This window comes from Neocloeon triangulifer, unplaced genomic scaffold (assembly GCF_031216515.1).
Source record: "Neocloeon triangulifer isolate White Clay Creek 2 clone unplaced genomic scaffold, ASM3121651v1 ptg000012l, whole genome shotgun sequence".
Classification (NCBI taxonomy): domain Eukaryota; kingdom Metazoa; phylum Arthropoda; class Insecta; order Ephemeroptera; family Baetidae; genus Neocloeon; species Neocloeon triangulifer.
The window spans coordinates 9,261,606-9,286,429 of record NW_026775554.1 but is presented as its reverse complement, the minus strand read 5'-3'; the positions used below and the strand labels follow the sequence as shown (position 1 = coordinate 9,286,429).

At 37.6% G+C, this 24,824-nt stretch overlaps 1 protein-coding gene across 4 annotated transcripts in view; it reads left to right on the top strand.

The window, feature by feature from the left end:
* The first annotated feature begins 1,303 nt into the window (after window positions 1-1,303).
* The window catches only part of LOC132197827 (gamma-aminobutyric acid type B receptor subunit 2), a 56,255-nt gene continuing 32,734 nt past the window's right edge, over window positions 1,304-24,824 (top strand). For 2 of the 4 annotated variants that reach the window (XM_059621403.1, XM_059621401.1), the window contains exons 1-3: window positions 1,304-1,427; window positions 5,571-5,757; window positions 15,119-15,383. In XM_059621403.1, the coding sequence (XP_059477386.1) occupies window positions 15,126-15,383 (258 nt within the window). In that variant the 5' untranslated portion in view covers window positions 1,304-1,427; window positions 5,571-5,757; window positions 15,119-15,125. Of the gene's footprint in view, window positions 1,428-5,570; window positions 5,758-15,118; window positions 15,384-20,902; window positions 21,034-24,824 lie in introns of those variants that run through there. The other 2 variants (XM_059621402.1, XM_059621404.1) reach the window with 2 other exon arrangements.

Genomic DNA, 24,824 nt, shown 5'->3' with positions numbered 1-24,824 from the left:
GTGAGCTACTGGGCTGTCAGCAGAGCGCCCAGCATTATTATTATTAATATATAATGATATTCTCAAAAAGTAAGGGAGAGAGAAGAAGCCGCAGGCTTGCCTTGATCAGCACAGATAGAAAACGACAGGAGCTGAATGTGAGCCAAGATGAGGTCAAATAATACGTTGAAGACCTCAAATTTGCCTAATAACAAGATCGGCGTGTCAAAGGCAGGCGATAGGAAGTGTACACTTCATAGTCAGCACATTTGCACGAGTGCGATTTCCATCCGAGCGAATAAGACGGATATCAGAGTCACGAGAGAGGCGCAACCCCGAGGGAGCTTGGCTTTCACCGAGCTCCGATTTGAATTTGATCCGTCATCGTCTTTTCTTTTTATGACCGTTCGTTTCGAATGCAGGTTGTGTCGAGTTTGCGCTTTAAGGAGGGAATTAAAACATATATCGCAAAAAAAAGGAAATTTAAAGCAGTCAAAGAAATGGAGATAAAATACAAATTCTCGGATGGAATTGATTTGCCTTGGAAATTTTATTATTTTTACATGTAATATTTTTATTTTTATATCCGTTTGAAAAAAAAAAAGTAAAATTGAAACTGTGACTTGAGTAGCGTACATAATAAAAAAACTTGTTATAAAGCAGCCATTATTTTAATCAGAAACATCATTACACCGCATTACACATTGGAATTTATCAATAAAACCGTACTTACTTAATAGTTTATTTTTTGAATCGATTACTTATACCTAAACTTTAAGTTCGATCGGACAAATTTATAGTTTGGCAGCGCATGTTATATACATACCTAATTTAATTTTTAACCCCAAAATTTCGAAAATATTTCTTTTTATTAGAATTGGAATTTCCGTAAAAAATTCCATATATTGTTTATTATTATGATGCAAATAATGGTTCAACTCTTTTTTGCAGTACTAGCTGGGTATAATAATGCAATATGTAGCTGCAGCAGATTGATTTCAATGGGAGGTAAATAATCGTGCCACATGTGCTGCTAAAAGGCAAGCATTTACAACAAAAACAGCAAGGGCATCGATTTTCTCCATGCTCTTCTCCAATCATCTGTCTCATTGTTAGCGACTAATAATGAAAGAGAAAAATGCAGTCCTTCTATAATGCTAGTCGGTTTTCAGCGCCTACTGTGTGACCTGCTGGGTCGAGATCGAGAGACCACCGCGCGCGCGAAACGCATGCGCTCTTTTTGGTCACCGAAGTTTCGTGTCTGCAAATTTTGAAATGCACAGGACGGCGGCGGTGGCGGCCGAGGCTCTCCTCCTCAGTCAATGTCGGTGCTCCGTCGGATCGGCACACCGCGCACTTTTGCTCTCGCCACCAGCAAACGCACTCGAAACATCGCTCGCCATGAGATCCAGAACCAAGTTCAAGGAGGACGTCTACAATTGAATAAGGTCAGTACAAAACATGTTGCTAATTTTTCAAAACAAAAAAAATATTAAAAGTATATCTGAAATTTTATCATGCGATTGTAAAAAAAATTCCAGATATTTGATGAGTTCATGATTTTGTTCAAATTATCCAAATGATCAAACAATACAATGGAATCAAAGTTGAGTATCATTGTTGTGGAAATATATATCAAATATCTGAATCAATATGATTCCTGATGGCCGTCATTAATGGGAATTATGTTTGTTATTTATCATAATAAGTTTTGAATAAATAGCAATACAAAAAGGGAAATAAAAATTTTTTTCTATCATAACTTACAAACAAACATAATATGTTATTTCATTTATTAATGTTTAATTCATTTGTTATTTCTTCTACGTACCTTAATTAAGTCAAGATAATAACACTCAATTGTATATAGACCAAATATATGTAACTCAAAAGATGATTTGAATTTGGTAGATTTGGGCTAAGGAAATCACGTTAAATTTTTTCCTCGAGCGTGTGTCTGTTATATATTTGTAATTATAATTTTGCTAATGCTTCCCATCAAAAGCAGCCTCTTCCTCTCATGCATCATTTAACTACTTCCACGTCTCCATCTTTTCTGATTGTGAGTGAGTGTGCATGGTATCTGACTTAGAATTCAACAGAGCAAATCATACTTAAATCGCAATTTATTTTATTTGCGTTTATCAGAGCAAAAATAAACCTCACTTAATTGCTTATTTTGCTACTTCAATAGTGATTTAATCAACACTTATTTGCCGGAAATCAAGGGCGTTTAACCTGCCACTTCACCAGACCTGACTTTAGGAAAAGAGTTTTTATTGCTCCTTCAACGAATACAGTTCCACAGCGTCACTCAATTAATGATAAAAAAAGAACCAATAAAAGGGGTCGTAATATGCGTAGGAAGCTGGCTGATGAAATAAATTGATTGATAGGGAGTTTGAGCGCTCGCTTAAAATGTCAGCACAAAGGGCGTATTGAGAAAAATTGGGTTCTGTTTGATCAAGGCGGGCTAAGGCAGTTGCTGGAGCGTGACGTTAGCAGGCGCTGCATAAGGTTCGTTTCCACGGCAAAGTATTTGTATAATGAGGCTGTATGAAGAGGCTTGCAAGAGATACCCTAGAAAACTCTGCAACTCAATCATAAAGGATTTCTTTTTTGTTTGTTTATAAAAAAAAATGACTTTGGTAGTTTTAAAATGGAATGGATACAACATTGCGTTTCAAAATATTTTCTCATTTTTTTATTTAATCAGAATAAAATATTAAAAAAAAATGATGCATAAATAATTGAAATTGGGCTTCCATAATCGATTTATTTTTTCCGTCGCTTTTTTCATTATCAAATTTCGTGAAATTAATCGCTCATCTTCACCGAGCAAGCCAGATTTAATTTAATCAAAAAACCATAAATATTTAAATATGACCGGTGAAATTGATGAACAAAAATCATAATCAGGGTTGCGGCACCAATACATTTTGGTGCAGTGCATTAAAAATGTGTAAAAAGAGTAAAATGTGCTAATATTAGTTTTCATATTAAGAAATAAAACACGCACGTACTCGACGCTGTCAAGTTTTCAAGATTTAACTTCTCCAATAGGATTGTATAAGTTTTCAATCACTCGGTAACTCGTAGCTGAAGCTGTCGAAATTTGAGCGACGAGTAGAGAAAATCCAGCAGCAGACTAAAAAACAGAGCAATATGGGATTTGGAGGCGCACCTTTGAGCTGTTGACAGCAGCAAAGGCAGGCAAAGCTCGATCAAATAAATCCACCTCCACTCGCTGCTCCAACTTTTGCAAACAAAGCTTTATACGGATCCAGTGCCTTAATCCATCTTAATAATCAGATTGTGCGTACTTAATCAACCATTATTTCACGTCAAGCTAGCGTTTGCATTATGAAACTCACTCTCTCGCGCAGCGCCTAATCCAATTTAAGCGACCGCGCAATGTTTGTTTCACCTGGGCTCGCTTGCTCGTACATATGATGCGTTTTTGCCGGCAAAGAGAGGGTGGCCGGGTTTATTGGCGAATAGTTGAGAGCTTTAATTAAAACTGCGAGTAGCGAGCGAGTGGTGGTGCGGTTTCGCCCCGGCCAGGGCGGCAATTACACACACAATAAGGGCACACATAGAATTCTGGCAGTGCTTGAGGTTGTCGTGCGTTCCGCGGTGCCACCATAATACGAGAAACACGCCGCTCGAGTGGCTTTCCTGTGGTCTGGCTGGTTATGTTCCGCAAAATGATCCTGTAAACCGCTTTTCGTCGCTGACCATCCGCTCGCACAAAGGCATCGCTCATAAACTACTTTCCGGCACAATTTAGCGCCCTTGAACGCGTGCTTGACCTTTCTCTACGTCTGATTGGGATGTCTCTAGAGGGGCTGTACTGCCGCTCCTTGACATTTAATCCTACTTTAATTGGCTGCTCTTCAAAAATTCACATTAAATTGTTTAGTTTTTTCACTTCCCTTTCAGGCCATCAAGTCTGGAACAAACATTATTAAGCAGATTTATTCTTCAACAGCCATACAACAATAATTTTTGCAGAATTTCAATATAAAAAAGCCTGTCCATGAGATGATTTTACTTCTTATTTTTGTTAAAGAAAATCAGTGTACTAGATAATTTTTTTCTCTAAATTTGAAGGAAACCAAAGCGAGGGCCCTTTGGAAAATGGATAAATTAATTGGTTATTAAAATATTTTTAAGTCTTCAGTTGGAAAGTTAAATAATTATGTGTTTCTTTATGTTTATTTTTTTCCATTTTATTAAAACTAAAATCAAGTGAATAGTGGTGTGAATAGCACACATTTCATTATATTATTAGCAAAAAATTGTAACTTTTTCTTGGTTCTCCTTAACAAAATCTGAACGTACTGTCCAGTAAACTGGCACTAACCTGCTATTGCTGCACGAAATCTGAGAAAATCCATCCACATTAAAGTGAAAATTGAGCGGCTCTCTTTGGCCAAGCTCGACGATCCATCTGCCGCTAAGCCGCCGCACTCGATTTCAGGGCGATGGAAATGAATCTACGTGGCAGGGCATGCTGCTGCATAAGTTGCAAGGGTCAGTCAACGACGCGCAGAGCAATTTGAAGTCATTAATCAATGACAACCAGCATCCCATAAAGAGCGCAGTCGGCGGCTAGTTGAGCTTGCCTGCTTGTCGTAACATCCCAGGTCAAGTCCTTGTCTTGACATAAAAAAAGGCCGCTGAGGTGATTGGAAAAAGGCGCTAATATTAATTCTTTATGTGTACGTTTGACACTGCCCCGGTCACGATTATTTGGCGACTATTCATTGCTTTCCTTTTAAATTTTCTGAAATTCAACGCCACTTTCATAACGGGAGTGTTAAATTTTACATTTCAGCTAATTGAAAGATATCTTAAGCTGATAGCAAAAATTAATATCAATATTTTCCACTGTATATGACGTTGTAATCATTATTAAAGGATAAAATCGACTATCTGAGTTGTTATTTTCTTTCAGGACAACATTGCTTTAACAACATATCTTTAATCATAGTGGAATACCGCTTGGACTACATTGATATTAATAAGTACACTTTTTAATTTAAAAATATTATACATTTTCAAGCTCAATTAAGTATTTAAAGGTCTAGGTTTAACGAATGAAGTCGACTCTCTGAAGCATTATTCTTTCTGGATACCACCTTTTTTATGAATATTTTTGCTAGTCACTCAATTTTAGTGATGAATCGCGCTTTCTTGTTCATTGCTATGATTAAGAAAATGGATGATTTTCAAATTTTTGCTTCTTTCTTTTGACAATTTTTTATTTAATATTTAAGGTTTAAGGACTCAAAAATATATAAACAATTAAAAATATATGCTTATATTGAAACATAAAAATTAGAAATTTATGATAGTGTATTAAAGAAAAAAAATTTAAAAATAATGTATTATAAATATTTAGGTTATTTAGTGAGCCAGTGAGCCATATATTTTTCTTAGAAGATTCTTACATAAAACTAATCATTTAATAAACCTCTAAAAATTTCATTGAATTTTCGATTTCAACTGTAAAAGTATCAAGAGTATTTTTATAACCTTTCCTTTGTGTTTTGCTCTTGTGCTCTGAAATGTCAAACCTATTGCAGAACAATGCGGCGGAGGGAAGTGCTGGACTGAAAATGCCAGTTTCAAAATGCGGCACCAATATAGACCGGGACCGTACGTTGTGCAAAACATTTATCATGCTTGGAAAAGTTGTGTACGCAGCACAACAGAATAAACCCCACAGTGAAACCATCAAGAAGAGTCCAACTTGATTATAATTCACTCTCAGTAAGTATTCATATTATTTCAAAATTGTCATTTGCTTGCGAGAGAATTCTGAAAATCAAAATTCGTTTACAACTTATTTTAAAACAGTAAAAGCTGGAGGTCATTTAGTTGCATTAAATAAATAATAAATTTAATCGCTGAAAATAAGATGAAAATTTAGTTTTACATTTTAGACCAGTTTTTTATCGTGCACTCCAATAATCAAGCAACTGTTTAAAATTTCATGCATGTGAAATGTGAATGTTGGAAATACAAGCTAGTGAAATTTTGAACGCCCAATTAGGCTCATCCACGAGTGCTTTATGCAAAGCTAAAGCATATCACTTTTTAATGAGAATGTCTGCCAGTGAGAGCAGCGCGCTCAGATACAGCGTATATACACAATAATTAAACTTGATAACCCGCTGCCTCGCCGTTTCGTGATCCGCCGAATGCGCGACGAAAAGCAGCTGATAGTGCGTCTGTTCCCAAAATTGCTTTTTTGCTCTTAGTTTTGGTCTCGATGAAATCATATTATGCCGATTCGTCCGTCACGTGATTGACGTCACACATACACTCCTGTGCGACTCGAGAAAGCGGGCGAATGCAAATTTCAGATCAATTCAACTCCCGCTTGGTTGCAATAGAATTGGTCTTTTTTTAAATATGTTTAATATTGGGCGACAAAAATGATTGATTCTTTCGTTTGCCTAAAATGAACTTTGAATAGTAAAACAAAGCCTGCAGTGGTATTTTGTATTTTGCAGGCCATTAATCTTAATAAGCTTACAACTGTTGAGGTAAATATTGTGTTTATATTTGAACAAAAAGCTGATTAATTACCAGCGTCGTTCGCATTAATTTGCATAAAATCCGCATCATTTTGGAAAAGCTTTTTGTCGTGACAGCTTTTGTTTGAACTTTTTCCACCACACATGTGGCAGCAGCCGTGTTTAATAGGAAAATAATTACCTCTTTGTTAAATTTCAAGCACCGCGTGGGTATTTTGAGTTGTGGGAAAAGCGCTCTGTGAGCAGAGGTGGAAGATAGCTGCGGGAAAAATAGGCAGAGAGGTGCACTTGTTACTAAACTAGGGCGCTTGGAAAATATTTTTATAGGTCTGGAACCAGAAGTTGATATTATTAGCTTCATCGAGGTCAAGATGGTAAAGAAATCAGTTGTGAAACTGGGTTTGGGGGTAAAAAATTATTTCAAAAATATAAATTAACAAAGTCGAATTGCCTCGCTCTATTGAAGCAAGTCAAACTTTTGACAAAACTAAGAAAGCGTCCCATGAGAAGGTCGATCGATTATTTACTGACGGTGTTATTATTAATTTGCGTACATCAGCAGCAGCGGCTGGTGGGTGAGGTTGAGAAGAAAGAAGTGTCTCTGGAGTGCGCCTCGCCGGGAATCAATCATGGCGACGCGCAGAAAGTGTCAAGGGTGGATGTGCACGAGAGCACACGGCGCTGAAGCTTTCTCGCTTTGATTTGGCGCCTTTGCACCGCATGCAATAATCGGTTTACTTTGCAGATTTTGACTCTTTTGCCGTGAGTATAAGGGATTTGTTTTCAATGGCAGGATCGTAAGCAAGTGAAACACACTAGCGCCTAAGCTGGTTTGCCGAGGTTTTAAAGGGATCAAACCCCTTTGGTCCAACGAGAGGGTTTCATTTGACTCTTTCTACAGATCCAATCTGTTTGCATTGCACTTCTAAAAGCTGAGGTACACACAGAAATTCTTCTTCGAGATTTAGATTTCATGAAACTTCCAACATGACTAATTACTATATTAATCCATACTACCCTTTGATTTATGGAAATGAATTGTTAAGCGATTCTCTTTTGACTAAGAAAACTTTAGAGGTCCAGGTCAAAGAATATTTCTTCTTTTTGCGGCAGATGGAAGAATGTACGAGGTTTCATTTGCTAAGAAATTTTATTGATATAAACATTCACGCTCACATCATTCATTTTCATAAATTCATTGTTTTATTGTTAATAAAAGATGATATTAAATTACTAAAATGATTAAAAATAATATATTTTTTCACTGAATCTTCCACATGAAAAATAAAAATAGTAAATTGTGAATCAAAATAAATGTTAAATTATAAGAATAAATTTGATTATTAATGGGGTGCTAATGATGATTTAGAATGTCTTGTGTGTCTTATAATAGCTTTGAATAATCATGCTGCTATAGCCTTCTTTTGATTTTTTTTTCAAACTCAAAAAGGGATTTTAACAAATAAAATTGATCCTCGGCTGAAGAGTAAATAATTCAAACCGACATATTTATTGCAACGGTGTGTTTTCGGGGAAGTTAGTTCGCAGAAGTGCAGCGTAGCTCAGGCTTTGTTGAGCTATGATGCTTTATATATTATTAAATACACAAAGCGCGAGGTCCTCTCAAGTTCAGCAGGCGCATCGGTAGCACCACTGCCCTCTGTTTGTTTTGGCGCAGCCGACTTGACAAAGTCACACGGCAGGTCCAATCCTCCAAAGATCAGATTAAAGACGAACTGTTCCATGGAGAGGCAGGAAAGGGTTCTCTGAAATTAAAATTGCTCGCTCCTAAGGGACTGGAGATGCGAGGCAAAAAAAGTAGAGCAAATAAATTGTGTTTGCATTTTTTATGCTAGAAAGAAAGGGAGTTCCAGGGTTTTATCTCTGTTTTAAAGTAGAGTTCATAGAAATGGAGGGATAATAAATTTCCAGAGTACAGAGAAATGTGATCTCTATTTTTAATTAATGGACGGGATTAAATTTTCAAATGTCATCCCCATTTTTATTCGTTATTAAGGAGAAGAAAAGAAAATCGTTTTAAAAATCTTTTTTTGTCATTGGTTTCTCTTGCTGCGAATCTTAAAGTTTTACTTCGCTCATTGTATTTAGAGACGATACTAAATAATATACAAAACTGGAAACTTGTTCAATTCAGAAGTTGGGTCTGCAGGTTTTATATTTGACCAGAAACTCTAATTCAAAGTATGCGTCGGGAAATGAATGCTTTCAGCAAAATTAATCACTGGAAATGCAGAAAATTTCAACAAACAAGATTGCTTCTTACAAGAAACGCGTGACTTGAGAAGGCGCTTGATGTATTACGCGTTGCATCTCATCAATGGCGACAACGCGCGAAACGGGCTGGAAATTTTCTTTCCAACAAAATGAATGCACGCTATCTTTATCTCGTGACGAGCCTTTTCTTTTATCGTCTCACGCGAGTGAAAAGAAAGACGAAGCAGCCGAGTGTCACTGGACTGCCTTCAAATTTCTCATCTCTGCTAATTTACTTTGATGTCTGAGCAAAGAGAAAAGTATTAAATCTTTTCTCTTCTGTACAGTGTGTACCTCAAGTGAGTGGGAGAGAGTGGTTCTCGCTCTCCCTCTCTACGCTTTAATATGCACACTTTCGAAACTAAATTTGAAGCGCTCCTCCCTGCAAAGAGCGTAATCGAACGACTACTCTCGCTAAAGGTCAAAGTTTACGAGGTATTGTGTGTGCCTATGGTGAATTAAAAATAATGCCAACGTGGGCTCTTTTCAAACAAACAGTAAAAAAATCACCGGCGCAAAAAATTCGAGTCTCCAATGACACCTATTTAATATTTCACGGCGCCTGGCGAATGTTTGGGTATGCAGCCGGCTACGCACACATGTTCAACAGTTTGCATAAAAACACCGATCCGATTGAGTTTAGGGAAATGGTATGACCGAGAACGCTGTTTTTCCATTTCTCTTTCCGAGCTTTTTTAATACATACTTCTCCTTTTTTTAGTTTCAAATCATGTTTATTAATGCATCAATTTTTTTAGCAAAGTAGCATCTTAAATCAATTCTTTCATTTTTGTGCTTATTTTAATTAAAAGTAAGATTATTTTATGACTGAAGGAATTTTCAAGGAAAAAGTTTAGAATTGCTACTACTACCTCGGCGTGTCGTAATGCAATTATATCTCATTGCTCTCTTGCGTCGCGGCTGCTCCCACTTCAATTAGACTCGCAATCAGTTTGCCTCCGATATAACAATCTCATGCAAATGAGGACTTCCTCTGCGGCAGAGCATCGGAAACCAATTCGATTACTCGCATGCAGGGTCCGGCAATCACGAAAATGTGTTGTACGACCTGCAAAAAGCGGCCGTATTGTTGAGTTGACCCTAGGAAAATCCGCCTCGACCCACGCAGGTGAGATTTGTGTTTGGCGCAGGTGTAATAATTAACTCGTGTTTAATATTTCATGCAGCACGATATGCTGGTGTCAAAATATTAATGTATAACGCCGCTAGAGAAAAAAACCTCGCAGGTAGTTGATCCAGGCAGTGAAAGGCGGAGCAAAAACAATACCAGTCGAAATTGTGTGGAAAAGACTTCATTCGATTTGATCGAGATTTTTTTATTTTGCTGACAGGGAGATGAAAACTTAAAAGCTTCAGCTGATACATATTTGAATTGAATATTGTAAATGTTTCTGTAACCTTATATTTTTTTAATATATTTAAATATACATACATATATATGTACATAATATACAATACACATATATACACAATACATATATTTAAATATAAACTATATATGCGTCACAACTCTGAATTTCAATGAAGTCTCTTGCCAACGAAAGCTCGTCGTTCGTGACCCGGATTCACGGCCAGAAGCATTTGAAGGAAACATAAAATTTTATGGGCGCCCTCTTAAATTCGCTGAAAACAGCTTGAGGCTTGATAAGATGTTTCATCGCGCTCATTCAATTTCACTGCCGCACATTCCTCAGACAATCGATGCATAAATGCGGAAAACATCAAAAAGAGACGGACCTCGTGTGATCAGGCGAAACGCAGTCGGACATCAGTAATTCAATCGCGCGCGCGTCAAAATATTTGAGCAGCTAGAAATTTGGCACCGAACGCAATTGTGAACGAGCAGTTTACGGCCAGTGGGTTTCACTTTCTCGGGGATTTGGGCTTAGCTTGCTTGCTTACTCACTGGCTCGCACCAGCAGCATTCGGTCGGTTATTGGCGCGCTGATAAAATGTTTATAGAGGACGAGCATCCAGCGGCCAATATTGACACAGAGCTTAACATACCCTTTATGCGGTGAGCCGGCGCTTCAATTATGCTCGTCGTCCCAATTTAATGACTGGGGGTGTGATAAACGTCATGCAAACCGATGGTCACATCAGAAAAAAAAGATATATCTTCTGCACAATACGGAAAATCATGCTTTGATCTGAAGCCAAAAGTATTTTAGTTGAGAATTTGCTAATTTTTTCTTATAGAAAGATATAAAATATAAATGATTTTTTTATCATGTCCATAAAAACCTGGGCAAAATGCAGTGAACCGAGAATTTCAATACAAAGAGATTAAAAAGAGCCTTTGCTATTCGGATTTGGTTTTTTTTTTTAATAATGCTCTCCTATAAATTAAATTATGTGAACGCTTTGAAGCTACAAATTATGATTTGAATAAGGTTTTAAAAAAGCAGAAGGCTTTTGGATTAATCTTTAATGTTGATTTACTCTGGAATTTTTGGTATTTTAGACACATAATATTTGGTGTTAACAGTTTCATTGAAGTATTTTGTTACATTTCCTAAGTGCCCAGTCTTGGTAACATGACAGTCATAATAAAGCATGTGACATCAAAGAGATCCTCTGTACGGAGCGCTCACTAATTAACTTGTGATCTCTTTCATAAAAAAGGTGGAGTGAGAAATGGAGCACGAAATGAAACGGCACCGCTATACACACTTTTACTTTTGCCGCGCATTTCAATTATTGAAGACTGGATTTGGAAGGTGAAAAGCCTTTTGAAAGCAAGCCGCCGACCAAAAAGCAGGCCCCTAATTGGTCTCTTCGCTCTCGCAATATAAAAGCGGATGCTGCTTCCGTGCCCGAATGCAAATTTGTGTTTAACTGCAAGGCCGTTTGCGTCGTCCACATTATTCCTGCGGTGTATTCCTTGGGGGGCGCAGAAAATCAAACGCGTGTCGTGAAAACACGCGGCCTAGCCTCGTGAATAAATTTGCACCTGCTTGCTGTTTCTAGTCCGTCCGGCGGCGGTCGCGCTTCCCGGCGGACTTTAATTGCCGAAAGCACGTGCCATTCCGTGACGAGCAGCGCAGTGAATTTTTGCATGACCATGCCTTGTGCATAAAATAATGTATTTAGGTCGGCAGGAGCTCTTGGGAAATAACGCCGCATGAATGTTAAGCTGTTACAACAGTCAGCAGATGCGCAGTTTCAATGAAATAAAATTTACTCTTATAAAAAGATTGACAGACAAATTTTGAATTTATCACAGATTCTTAAAAAGTTTTAATTTCAGACAAATTAATGCATTTTTTAAAATGTTTAATCGACAGATTTATTTTTTGTTTTATTACCAACATCATTAGTTTTCTTATTATTGTTGTTTATTTGTTGACATTGTTACAAATACATTGTTTACATTCAATTGTTAAAGACTATTTATTTAAAAAGCACCTTTTTCTGCTTATAATTTAAGTAATTTATAATTTGTGTCTTTTCCATCTGAGAAGTGTGCAAAGAATGAAGCTAAAATTGAAAAAAAATAAATAAATAAAAACTCTCACTCAAGAGGATGAATTGTTTGCTACTCTTCAGAGGGGAAATTCTTTTGAACAATTTGAAACAAAAGTTATCCTATCAGTACGCACAAAAGACAGATTAGCGCGCGGCATTTAATTAATTTCCCCTCTCTATTTCCACGCGCGGAACTTTAAATTGCATTCGGTAGCACAAAAGATACGCAATTAAACTTTCCGTGATGAGCAACTTTTCTTACTGATCGACTCTTTCGATGATCTTGCCGACTGACGTGAAATCTACATAAATATACGTTGAAAAAACACTTCTGAAAAATTTCCAGAGCAGACGCACTTTATTCAAGTTTGTTTTTGCAGATGAGAGCATATTCTCATTTAATTTCGTGTGTATGAGTTTCCTGAAAATGCTCTTTGCTTTATCTGGCGGCAGTGAGAGGGAGAGATGAGGCGGCGGCGGCGGCGCCCTTTGAGCGTGACAGCGTTGCCTACTAGAGAGAAAGAGACTTTATGCAAAGTTGATGCATTTCTTCTCCGGCGTCGCAAATTATCTCGCCGCCCGTGAAAGCTGGAAGTGCCGGCTGCGAGCCATTATTCCACTGCTGAAGATAGACTGCTGCGAAACACTGGAGACGATGAAATAAATTTGTGCTCACAGCTGTTTTTGCTTTCAAGCTGCTCGTGTAGAAGTCCTTGTATATGCAAAGAGCAACACACCAATCTTCAGCTGAAAGGTGTTTGTTAAAAAATAAGAACTAAAAAAATAAAATAAAAGTGAAACGACGTCTCTCAATCTCAATATTGAAATCAGCTAATGGGAACATTAAAAAAAAAGTGATTTATTGATAATTTCATACCTTTACATAAAAATATTTGAAGACACATATTCATTTGACTTCGTATTATGCATACTGATGAGTCTGATGAAAGTGTAAGTTAATATAAAACATTAGCATGGTTATATAATTATTATTTTTTTATAATTTAGTTTATTTATCACATCTATAGCTTTTATTATTTTTAGCGTGCGAATTTAAAAGTAGCTGCGTCTGGAAACTCCGGAACTGTGTTTAGGTTTCCTTTTTTTTATAGTTTAGAAAAGAGCTCAGCAAAACAATTTTCCCACGGGGTTACACCATGTCTATGCTAGTCGAAAACAACATTAACCCTAAAGCCGACGAACGATAAAGCCGGATGGCGCAAAGGCGTCCTGGGACAGAATTTGATAATCCGAGCCGATTCGCACCTCTCTAGCTGTCTCACCATTACGGACTGAAGTCAAGCGAATTCCGAGTTTGCCGATTTCCCCGGGGTTTCGCAATGTGTGTTTGTCGCGACTGGCTTTCCAGTTCGCCTATGCGGTCGCCCCCAAGGCGTTTGTGTTTATTTATCTGGATAGCCTAATCCCTCATTAGCACACCACTCATTAGCACATGCGCCACCAGCACAAAGCAGATTGAATTGAGTGTGCAACCGAGCGCGAGAATTAGTCCGGGGAGTGATCACTCTTCCGCTCCACAGGCCGACAACGCGCAATTTTTTGCCTCTCTATTCCACTAATGTGCTTAGCGGGGTGGATTTGCTAAGAAACATTACAATGTGCAAACCATTCAAGCGCAGCACGAGCGGTCTGGACCAAAAAAATTAAGGCACCTATTGTTATAAATTTTACTGACTATAAAACTTAAGGAAAACAAATTTGAAATTCATTCCTTTTTTACTTCAGATTTAAATTTAAACTGAATCAAGGAGGAACAGTCTTTAATTGCGGTTTTTCTAATTACTCCGATTAGAAAATTATTTTTAAATCTAGTTTTTAATGTTCATTTATCGGTAATTTAAATGAATTCCCAATATAAAATTTTTGATGCTTTCCAGAGCAATCAAAAGTGACCTTGGAACAATAATTGGTGTCTAAACGTCCCCAACTGTGATTCGTGACAGCTCCTATCAAGGGAAAACAACCCTAGTTATCGCCTGTAGCGGCGAGTTGCTTCTAGTTCTCAGAAATCCCCTGCGTCGATCTCTCAGTAATTAGCCGAGCAAACTTGGAAGAGGATGAAACTTGTATAATATGGAGGAGTTGATGAAGCTATAAACTGCAAAGCAGACAAGATGGATTAATTGCTGCACGAATGAGTGCACAAGTGTATTTACCAGCATAGTTTTGCACATCTTGCGCCGTTCACATAACAATACCGTACAATTATTGCGTGTGTGAATTGCTACACAGCAATATGCTGATGATGTATATTCACTTCTTGTTACGCGTTTGCTGGAGCGTTGAATGGGCTGTATAGGTGCGTTTTTACCTGGCAAACGAATGTTTTTTTTTTCTCTCTTTCAATTCATTGAACGTGCAGTACGTCGTTTGCATGCGATTCTCTCAACTGGAACACACAGCCATTCTCTTTGTTCCTCTTCAACATTGTTATAACTTTGGGAAATTCTTTTTACCCTAGTTTAGCTTGACAGTGTAAATACATTACAAATCCAAAAGTTGCTATATTCACAGCAATCATGGAGGAAATTAGAAACTGGCAGAACAGAAAAAGAGAAATACAGAAGTTAAAAACGATATTTAAAAAAATGAAAATAAAAATTTAATTAAATTAAATGAAAATTTTATTTTATTTTAAAAAATAAAATAAATTTCTGGCTGAAAATTAATTTAAATATTGTTTCAAATTTTTACACTACCTTTTTTCTTGTTAATTTGCCCAAATTGTTACAATTTCATAGTTTGAAACCTCCTTTTAAAAGTTTGTACTTTTTCCTCTAAATCTTTTCCTATTTCACTTGTTCCAGATTGGTAATGCGCTTGCTCCTGTTGATGCTGCTGGCGTGGCCATGCTGCAGCTTTAACCTGTCGAGTCCGTGGGCCCTGAGGGCAGGGCCACCGCCGCGCACCATCTCCCTGCTCGGCCTCTTTGAGCTGACGACGACGACGGGGGTGGCTCGGTCGGAGGGGCGCAGCGAGTTGGAGGCGGCCCGCATGGCCGTGAGGCACATCAATCAGCGCACGTCGCTGCTGCCCGGTCTCAAGCTGCACCTCCTCACCAACGATACCAAGGTGAGTGTCTGTCTGACTCCGGAAAAGTTCATTACCTGCCCTTTTTGCCAATCGGGCTAGAGAAGGAGAATCCACCTGGCTAAATTGGAAAACGCTCTCAAGACAGCTTTGTGTGCCAAAGTCTTATTTACGCTGAAAAGTTCATTTGCTTCAACAAAATCAGCCTCCTGAGGCGAAATTAATTAAATTTGAGAATTGGAAATAAAGCTTTTTGTCAGTTTAATTACTAATGTAAAGATATGAATTGAAAAATCAGTCAAAATTTAATTAATACGTCCATCTGATTGACTCACTCACTGAATAATTTAAGTAACAGTGTTTTTTTCTCTTGTTTAATCATGAGGTCAAAAATTACCATGTCAAAATTTTAATAAAACAATCTTGTAAACAAGAGTAGAGGTTCATCTGCTTTCCGCTCAAGAAATTTGGATCTTGAGGGAAGTTTTAATCTTAATTTTAATAAATATGGTTCAATTCAGTAAAAAAAGCAATATTCTGGAGTCTGGAAATTAGTAATGTCGTTACTCTGATTGTGAGATTTAATTGCTTTTGGTGGAGAAAGGCACAACCCGGTTTCAGTTGTATATATCCACGAAAAAAAAATAGTCCGCAACTTTCACATTGAGGGAATAAATATTTAGCGGTGTGGGCCTTTTATGTTAAAAAGTTCATTAATTTTTTGATGGTCTGCATTAAACGATTACCAGATTTGGTCTAATCTAATTAAACATTTTGTACTTTCGACCGTCAAACCCAAAAAACCTATCGAATGTCAAAGCAAACAGAGCCTCTGAAAACAATCAAGAGACGCGCAGTATGGAGAGTGAATCGATCGGCTCATTTGTCGTCGCCACTAATGAAATCCGGCGTGCTCCATCAGAAATCAACCCCCTCGGTATAATTGATCGAGGACAGCAGCTCAACAATGGGGTGGCTGCTGCTGCCGGCTCACCTTAATTAAAACGCGCGCGCCCGGCCGTCGAGAGCACGCTGCAAAACAAAGAAGAGTCCGCGTCTCTCTACCTGCGCGTCACATTTTGTTAAAGAGAGTGGTCGGAAGGCGTCCGTGCATCATTCAAAAAGTATGTTTTCGCCCAAGAGAAGAAAAAATGCGTGTTTAATTAAATAGGCAGGTGCAGCGAGTCCATAACGAGAAGCCCAAATTGGGAGTCGGATAATTAAGCTTCGCACAATGTAGGCGAAAAATGGCCGCGTGTGTGCTTCTCCGTGCTCGCTGATCATTAAGCCAGGAAAAACAAAGCCGGAGAGAGAGAGAGCGGCGCCCCCGTATAATAAACTGGCCCGTGTAAGAAAAATATAACAATGAAGTTGTTACACGTGCCCACTCGCTCTCTCGCTAAGAGAGAAAAGCAGCAGAGAGCGCTCGCTGTGTGTGAATACAAAGCCGAATTCCGCTGAGGCCGGAAGGAGGTGAAAATAAAATTCGCGGACTTCGAGAGTGAGAAAGAGTGTAGTGCGGTTGTGCCTTCCAGACTAGCGTTGTAAAACAAAATCGTGTCTGAAAATTGAGCCGGCGAGATTGCCGGGAAATCGCTGGCGTGGTTCCGTGGGGATGTGCAGCAAAAGCGACGACTTGAATACTTTCGCACGTGGTGGAAAATTGCAAAGGGTTGGAAATCGCTACGACCTAGAGATGAATGCAAATGATTGCGGTAAGAGACACATCTTCCCACGAGAGATTCTTTTCATAGCATTTACTTCCCACTCTCATTAAAATCTGAATTTAATTCCTTTAAAATAAAGCACTCCTTACTTGAATATAAATTCAATTTGTAGAATTATCTTAAAAGGAGGAAGAAATTCATTAGATAGAGGAGAAAACGATATAGTTGATATTCAAACAATTCAATAAAAGTTCATGTTTTAGCCATAATGTTAATAAAGAATGGCCATGGAATTTTCAAGATCAATAGTGTTAATGTCAGAGGCGCAGATTTAATTGGATAATTAATTTAAAAAAACATAATTTAATTTTCATATTGGCTTAATTAATCCACCATGAGAAGCCACCAGAACTGTTGATTTTGAAATTTTTAATAAAACGTTGATGATTCAGTCTCCTCTTCTCAATCAGTTTCTTATATAATTGATTAATTGAAACTTGAACGAAGATTTGAAGCCTCGATCATGAAACCTATTTTCCTTGGAGCTTGTGAAATTCATCATCCAAAATGTTATATTTTTCCCCCGCTGGGTGGAAAATTTAGAAACGTGTCGGCTGTGCGGTGGCTACGGATTTGCCCAGGGTTTTTTTTTACTTGGCAGGCGTGCAATCGCAATCGCATCTCACGACGAGGAAGAAAGGTGGCAATGTCTGTTAGCCGGGGCAATTTTCCAGTCGGCGGGTGACTGAGACGTTTAGCCGGCGAGAGATGCAGCCGCCGAAACCTCGACCGATATCGATCTGCAAACCTCAGCGATGAAATGCGAGTTTCCGACTTGGCTGATTGCAAATGCTATGGCCCCGTGTTTACTTTTCCGCTCGGCAAGAAGTCCTCTTTCATATTTTTTCCTGACGACGAGAGCAAAAAATTTCGCTGATTAAATATCAAGCGGTGATTTGCATTGTAAAGGAGCCAACCGCAGTCAGCAAATTGGCCCTCGAGGGCGACGTTTGACGAAATAATGAGAAATTTGAATACCCAAATCAACAGACAGAATAAATTTGCCATAAATTAGGCCTGAAAAGTTGGAGATTGTGTGTTTGTTTCCGTTCTGCGGAAATGTTAAGCGGATTATCCTGGGCTGCTTTATCCAGCCGGACGCACTAACGGACTGAAATAGGATTAAACGTGGTAAAATTATTCTTGTTGTGGCATTTGCGCTTTGTAATCGAAAAAAGAGCCACGTTTTGGTGTAATCCGACAATTCTTTAATTTTCTGAACCAGTGACTCGTCATTTTTTGAATTCGGTTGAGCATATTTGCAATAGTTTTGGTAGTATCGATATTTCATCATTGACTTGAAACAACGCATGTGACATATGAACAAAACAAAATTGCAATTTTACGTATACTTGTTTACAACACATAATAAATTTTTTAATTATCTTTGGCTTTGATTCTCATACGGTTAGTGTGAATTATTTTTGCATCGTTTCATTATTATTATTTTTTCTTATTTGTCCCAATTTATAGAAAAAATTCATTACAAGTATGTTGGGATTTTATTTTTGGACAATTAGGCACCACCTCTAAAAAATTTTTTGCTAAAACTTTTGAAATAAAATAAAACCCCATACGCCGGATTGAGCCTTTTGTATTCAATTATTAGGCGTGTTTTTTTGTTGACGGTAAAAGCTAATTTTTCTTTGAACCTTTCCCGTCAGATCTTGGATTTGTGCTTTCCTAAATCGAATAGAAGAAGAAACCGAATTGGCCTCGAAGTCAACTGCAAATTTTCCCTCTTTTTAGATTGGCAGTAAAGGGCAAAGCGCTGTCAGTTGGTGAAACGATGCCGAAAGAAGCGCCGGCGCTTGAGCGCAGGTCGTACTCCCACAGTGATTGGAATCTAATTAGGCGGCTGAATGGAGGAGACGCGACGCGATAATCGAATCAGTGTGAATGTCGCGGCTTTTAGCCTCCGGCCGCCGTTGGCAGGCACTCTCCGATGAAGTGCGTCAGCTAAAAGCGGCGCGAAACCGTTCCGCACGTTCTAGACGCCACGTCGTGCGGGCAAGAATCACTCACTCATGTAGAACCGTCAGAAAGAACCTGTTACAGAATGACATCACGTCATTCTGATTAATTTAATGCAACATTGATATGGAGTTAAGTATTATGAACTCATCTGAAATATTTTCAAAAATATTTTTACCTCATTGCGTATGTTTTTCTATTCAATCAAAGTCTAAATTGAACCTATGCAAAAGTACCTTCTTCCTTTTTTTCAAAGAGCTGAACAAATATTGATTTAGTTTCAAATTATGATCATTAATGTATCACTTTCTCTGCCCTAATAAATGCATCATTCCAAAATTTAACATTATAAATTTGATTATTCGTTACAAGAGAGAGAATTACGTCAAAAAATACAGAGACAGAATAGACAAAAAATGTCTTGAAATATACATTCATTCATAATTCATAGTTTATAACAACCGAGCAAACAAAACCCGATTGTGAATTACAGGCCAATGACAAATTATTATTTCTAGTAAAAAATAAAATTTTTATCAAGGAATCAGCACTCGAGGAACCGATTATGGAAGTGAAGAATACTGTTTTGTACCTGTTGAAAAAAAGTTTTTTATTCAACAAAAAAACGGCTCTACTAAAGCTGTGATCACGGTCTGCAACCCTATGAAAAAAAAAATTAATTAAAAAATCAGCAAACTTGAAAAAAAAAACATAAGCAAAAAACCGAAATCTTAAAACTAATAAAAAATAAATTTATGTATTAACACTACAAACCTATCCCATGAGCAAACGTTTTTCTTGCAGACTAATACAATATTGAGCTCCCTTCATGAAATAGTTTGGTACATAAATTACCATTATTAGTTTTTTAGTTTTAAAATTTCATCATAGAATTTATTTCATATAATAATGATATAATAGTCATATATTTTTAACTGTATATTAATATAATTTATATAAATTATATTGTTCAAGTGGTTTGTTAAATTTTTTTGATTTTTTTTGTTTTCTTGCTTAAAGAAAAAGGGTCGCAGAGACTGTGACCAAAACTGGTAAAGCTGTTTTGTTGTTGAACATAAAAACAATTTTTTTAACGAGGACAACGCTCGTTTTCTTCACTTCCTAAATAATAAAAATAATATATTCATTTTACTTTGATGATGACGAACACACAGCAATTGACAGAAAATGGATAAAAGTTTTCAATCTGTCTGGAAATCTAGAAAATGCCTGTGTCTTTAACAAAAGCTTTTGTGAGTTTATATAAAAAAAAATCAATTTCGCTGCGCACGTTTGACAAGCATGTTGACATCAAAACAATAAGCCATATCGCCCAACAAACGCAACAATGCCTGCCCTTTGCAATATATCGGCAGTCATTTAAATGCAAGCTTTCAGCATCCAGAAAAAGAAAAAAAATGTCCAAAGAACTTGACTACTGTTATTTTTCTTGTGTTTATATTTTGTAATTGAAAATTTTGTTTGTGAAATTTCGCATGTAAAACTTTGTTTGTAAAACTCTCATCTTTTCTCTCAATTGTATTGAATTTGTATAATTTTGAATGTATGAATGATGTATCCCGTTATGGGCAGCAATTGCCTTTGTGATATATCAATAAACACAATTTGCAACTATATCGCCAATATTGTGTGCAGTTGTCGTTCGCAGGCAGGTTTAAAACGCGTGCTGGGCATTGGTAATTTCGCCGCACCGACACGGATTACAGGTTTTAAACAATACGGTGGGCTGAGCGGGTCTGATTACATGCATTGTGTGCGGTACAGCAAAGGCGCACAGGTGTCGCCGGAACTGGCTCGTTCCGCCCGTTTGCCAGGAAGATCTCACTCGAGTTGCGAAAAGTCGAGGGGACACCTTAATGGCCCTCATTACAACGGCGCTCCCATATGCTTGCATCTTTAAAGCACCCCGACCTCGAGATTTTGCAAAGAAGGAAAACGGGAGATTGCTTGCAAAACAAAACTGGGCTAAGGTAATTTGTGAATGCGAAAATTTTACATTACAATTCTTATTAACCATATCGATTTATTTTGTTTAATGTAATGAATAGTTTGTATCACCTACACAGCTGTATGAATGCTAAAGTTTTTAACTAATTTCTCGAAATTTTCCCATGAAAAATTTTAAAACAATAGATACAAAAGATACATTTCAAATGTCATAAAGAATATTTTTTTAAATAAAATAAATAATTATGCAGTCTATTCTCCTGCAGTTCATTTTCCGTTTATCAACCTCTTAAATGCTACTAACTAAAGAGATCAATTATCAAATTTTTGAAACATACATAATTTATTGAGAAAATTCATTTATTGAAGCGCGCACGAAATAGAAATATTGTTAATATTTTCGTTAACAATTTACTAAATCATTTTTAATGCATTTTATATCTCTGGGCAGTTTACAGAATACATTATTTTTTACTCTTCTTTTACTCTCTATTTGAACTTTCATACATTTTGATTTTTAGGGAAGAATATGGCTCTTGAAATTGTTGTTAAGAGCTTGTGTGTTACGTAACAAAGCAGAATCGAATCCACTCGATGGTATCTCTTCTGTTTGCCTCGGCTCGGCTTACAGCCAGGAAGGCTGAGTGGACGGAGGAGCGTGCCCGTTTGTTTTTAGATACATTTATCCCGGCGCAGCTTGAAGGGACATCTCCAGAGGAAGAGAGCTCGCCAGCTCGTAGAACGCTTTATTATTCATGGGCCTGGGCTGACAATGCTTAAAATATAATGCTGCACGTCCGGCCGGTCGGTCGGTTAGTTCCACAGGTACGTTCGGCGAAATTCCACCCGCGGACGACCCTCTCTGCTTGTAATGTCTAAATACCCACACCGCAAATTGGTGGCCATTGTTCGTTTTTCATTGCACACACAAAATAAAGCCCCTCTCGTTCCTAATGTCCGTGCGATGGAGGCCAGTCAACGACGGTTTGATCCAGCATGCTTTCGCTTCCCTGCGTCTTTTTTCGGATTGCCAAGCATCTGCTCAGAAACCCGCAAAGTCTCACAAAACCCTCATCCATCGAGACCATCGACTGACGCGTATGTGCTTGCCAATGTAATAATCTCCAGAAAGCATCTCATTCAGGTAGTTTTTCTCTAAAAATGTGAAATGAAAAAAATGACAGTTATTACCAAAGTAATGATTTTAAATAATTTATTTCATTTTTAATAAATACATACGTTACTTTATTCAATTAAAATATTAAAATATTATGACTCTTTCCTCTATTAAAAATAAAATATTTATTAATAATCAACAATACACTGCTTCACGGAGAAACTAACTGAAGATCGATAATGGAAACAAAGTTTTTTCTACAGTGTAACGATTGAATTTCAATCATTTACAATTAAAAAAAAAACCTAATCATATAATATTGAATCCAACAAATCATTATATATAAGATTTCTATGGACTTACGTATGAAAAATATTCCTTTATTTTTGGAAGGATTCTCTTTTCTCTTATTTACTGTTCTTCACATTATTTACAAAAATGCTAAAAAATATACAACATATACTTCTAAAGGTCTGTTTGCATAAAGTTGAAAAAATATTATTATTATTATTATTATCATTAAATAATATATTTTTTCAGTGTCTTGCATGTCAAATAGTCAAAATAACCAAAAAATTTAATCCACTCCGTGGGAAGAATTAACTTTCAAACAATTAAAAAATTCGCACACTTTTACCAGTGAAATGTAGCTGGATTTTATCCAACGGTGTTATAACAAACGCGCTCCCTGCAACTGCTACGAAGAGTGAACTGGCAATGGAACAATGTGCGTAGTTAGTTGGTTTGATGAAAAGTTTTGTGTTCTTGGGGCCTTTCAATTAGTGCCTCAGTCTAGCCGGCCGGTCGGTTCGCGTTATTCCAATAGCACTTTCGCTCGCTCCATGCGGGCTTTCACCGGAATCAAGCACTCTGGCCGGTGAAATCTGTGCCGTAGTTTGTGTGTTTGGACGGCTTTTCAACACACTAAATACACACGGGAGTGCGCCGGTTTTATTGCAGGAAACGCTGACGGAACTTGGTGCTCTTTTGCAAAAAAAGAGGAAATTTACTAGCAAGCAGTGCAAAAAAATCATTCACTTGATGTAAACTGAATGAGGGGAAAAGCAAGCTTGCTGAAGAGAAGCCCATTTTCTTCCGCCAAATTGGTTCTGAGAAATTATTTTTCCAAATTGCTTCTCTTCTTGCAACGCCATTTACGTGAAAAGAAAAACTCACAAGCAAGCTTTACTTTTTGTGGGGAAGGTGGAATTAAGGTGGTTGAAATTATTGATTAATATGAAATTTTATGTTACCAAAAGTTTCGGTCCGCCATCACTGATAGTCAAATTTTTGGACTGGTTTATCCCAAATTCAGCTGTAGGGACCTCAACTTGGGTAAATTTTTTAATTTTTAACACAATTCAACATAACGGATCTCGCCATGACGCGTGGAAAATTAAATTCAAGGTTAGCAGCTGGCCAAAAAGAAGCTTTTATAGTTATCCGATACCGAAAATGCATTAAGATCCGACCTTGGCAGATTTTAGCGGAAACTGCACCATTTTAGGAAAGAGGGGCCCCGGCCAGTATTTATTTTATGTACCTCCTCAGTACTGAGCAGCAGAACAAAACAGCTAGGCATCCTATAAGGATTAAGTATCGCAAGCCGGATTAGTGTGCGTGTCTCTCCAAACTGAAGCCGCGCGCAGTAAATGTGCCGAATTGGCAATTTCAGCGGCAAATTACCCAATTTATTACGCCGCGGTTTGCAATTTCTCGTTTTTAATATCGACACCGAAGTGCTTTTTAGTGCTGATAATATCATCGGGACTTGCGCGCACCACCACTTTACGTAACCTAATCCGCGCGTGGAAACCTGAGATGCACTCTTCTTTATATTTTCGTTTTTTTTTTTCGATTAAATCAGCTCGAAAGGAGGCGGCGCGAATTTCACCGCGAGATGGAGTTTTTATTCTCATCTCCATTTTAAGGAGTCTGAATATTGATGAGATTGCTGGTGGCGAAGAAAAATTAGCAACTCCGGAAATTAAAAAGACGTTGGTGGAAATGGAACTTTGTTGTGCTGACGTGATTATTAAAGCAGACAGACACACTTCTATTTAATCTTTAGAAAAGAAAATCAAAGCAAACGCTTCAAAATTAAATTTTGCTCCTCTCTCATTATAAGCAAATCAATATTTACCCTCCCTCCTGTAATTTTTTTAAATTTTTTGCTGCCTCATAAAAATGTGGGGGTTACGTGAGCCTTTCATCACAAACGTGACTGACAGAAATCAATAGGCAAAATATGCCTCCGGCTCTAAATTGAGCGGGTGAATAGCATCGACGCACTTGATTGAAATTAATTTTGCGGTACCACCGCTGCCGTTGGGCGGTTGACTGCGTACCATCACTTCCATCATTTTTACTCGATTACATGTGAGCTCTGCCCACTCTGTGGCATCAAATCAACATGCAGTTACTGGCAAATAGCGGCATATTTGCTCCTTTTGCCCGCCAGTCATATATTAATTTGGATTTTGTTTGATGCACTGGTCAGGGATGTAATTTCTAATGTCAAAGGTGAGGGCCCTCGGAAAACCCTGTGAAGTAGGCAGCTTCTTGCAACATGTGAGTTGCCTAAATCAGCATTATGAGCAACCCCAAATATCACCACGTTTTCTCGCAAATCTAAAAAAAAAACTTATTGAAGCGATTAGCTACATCTACGGACGGCTATTTATTTAATTTCTTCAT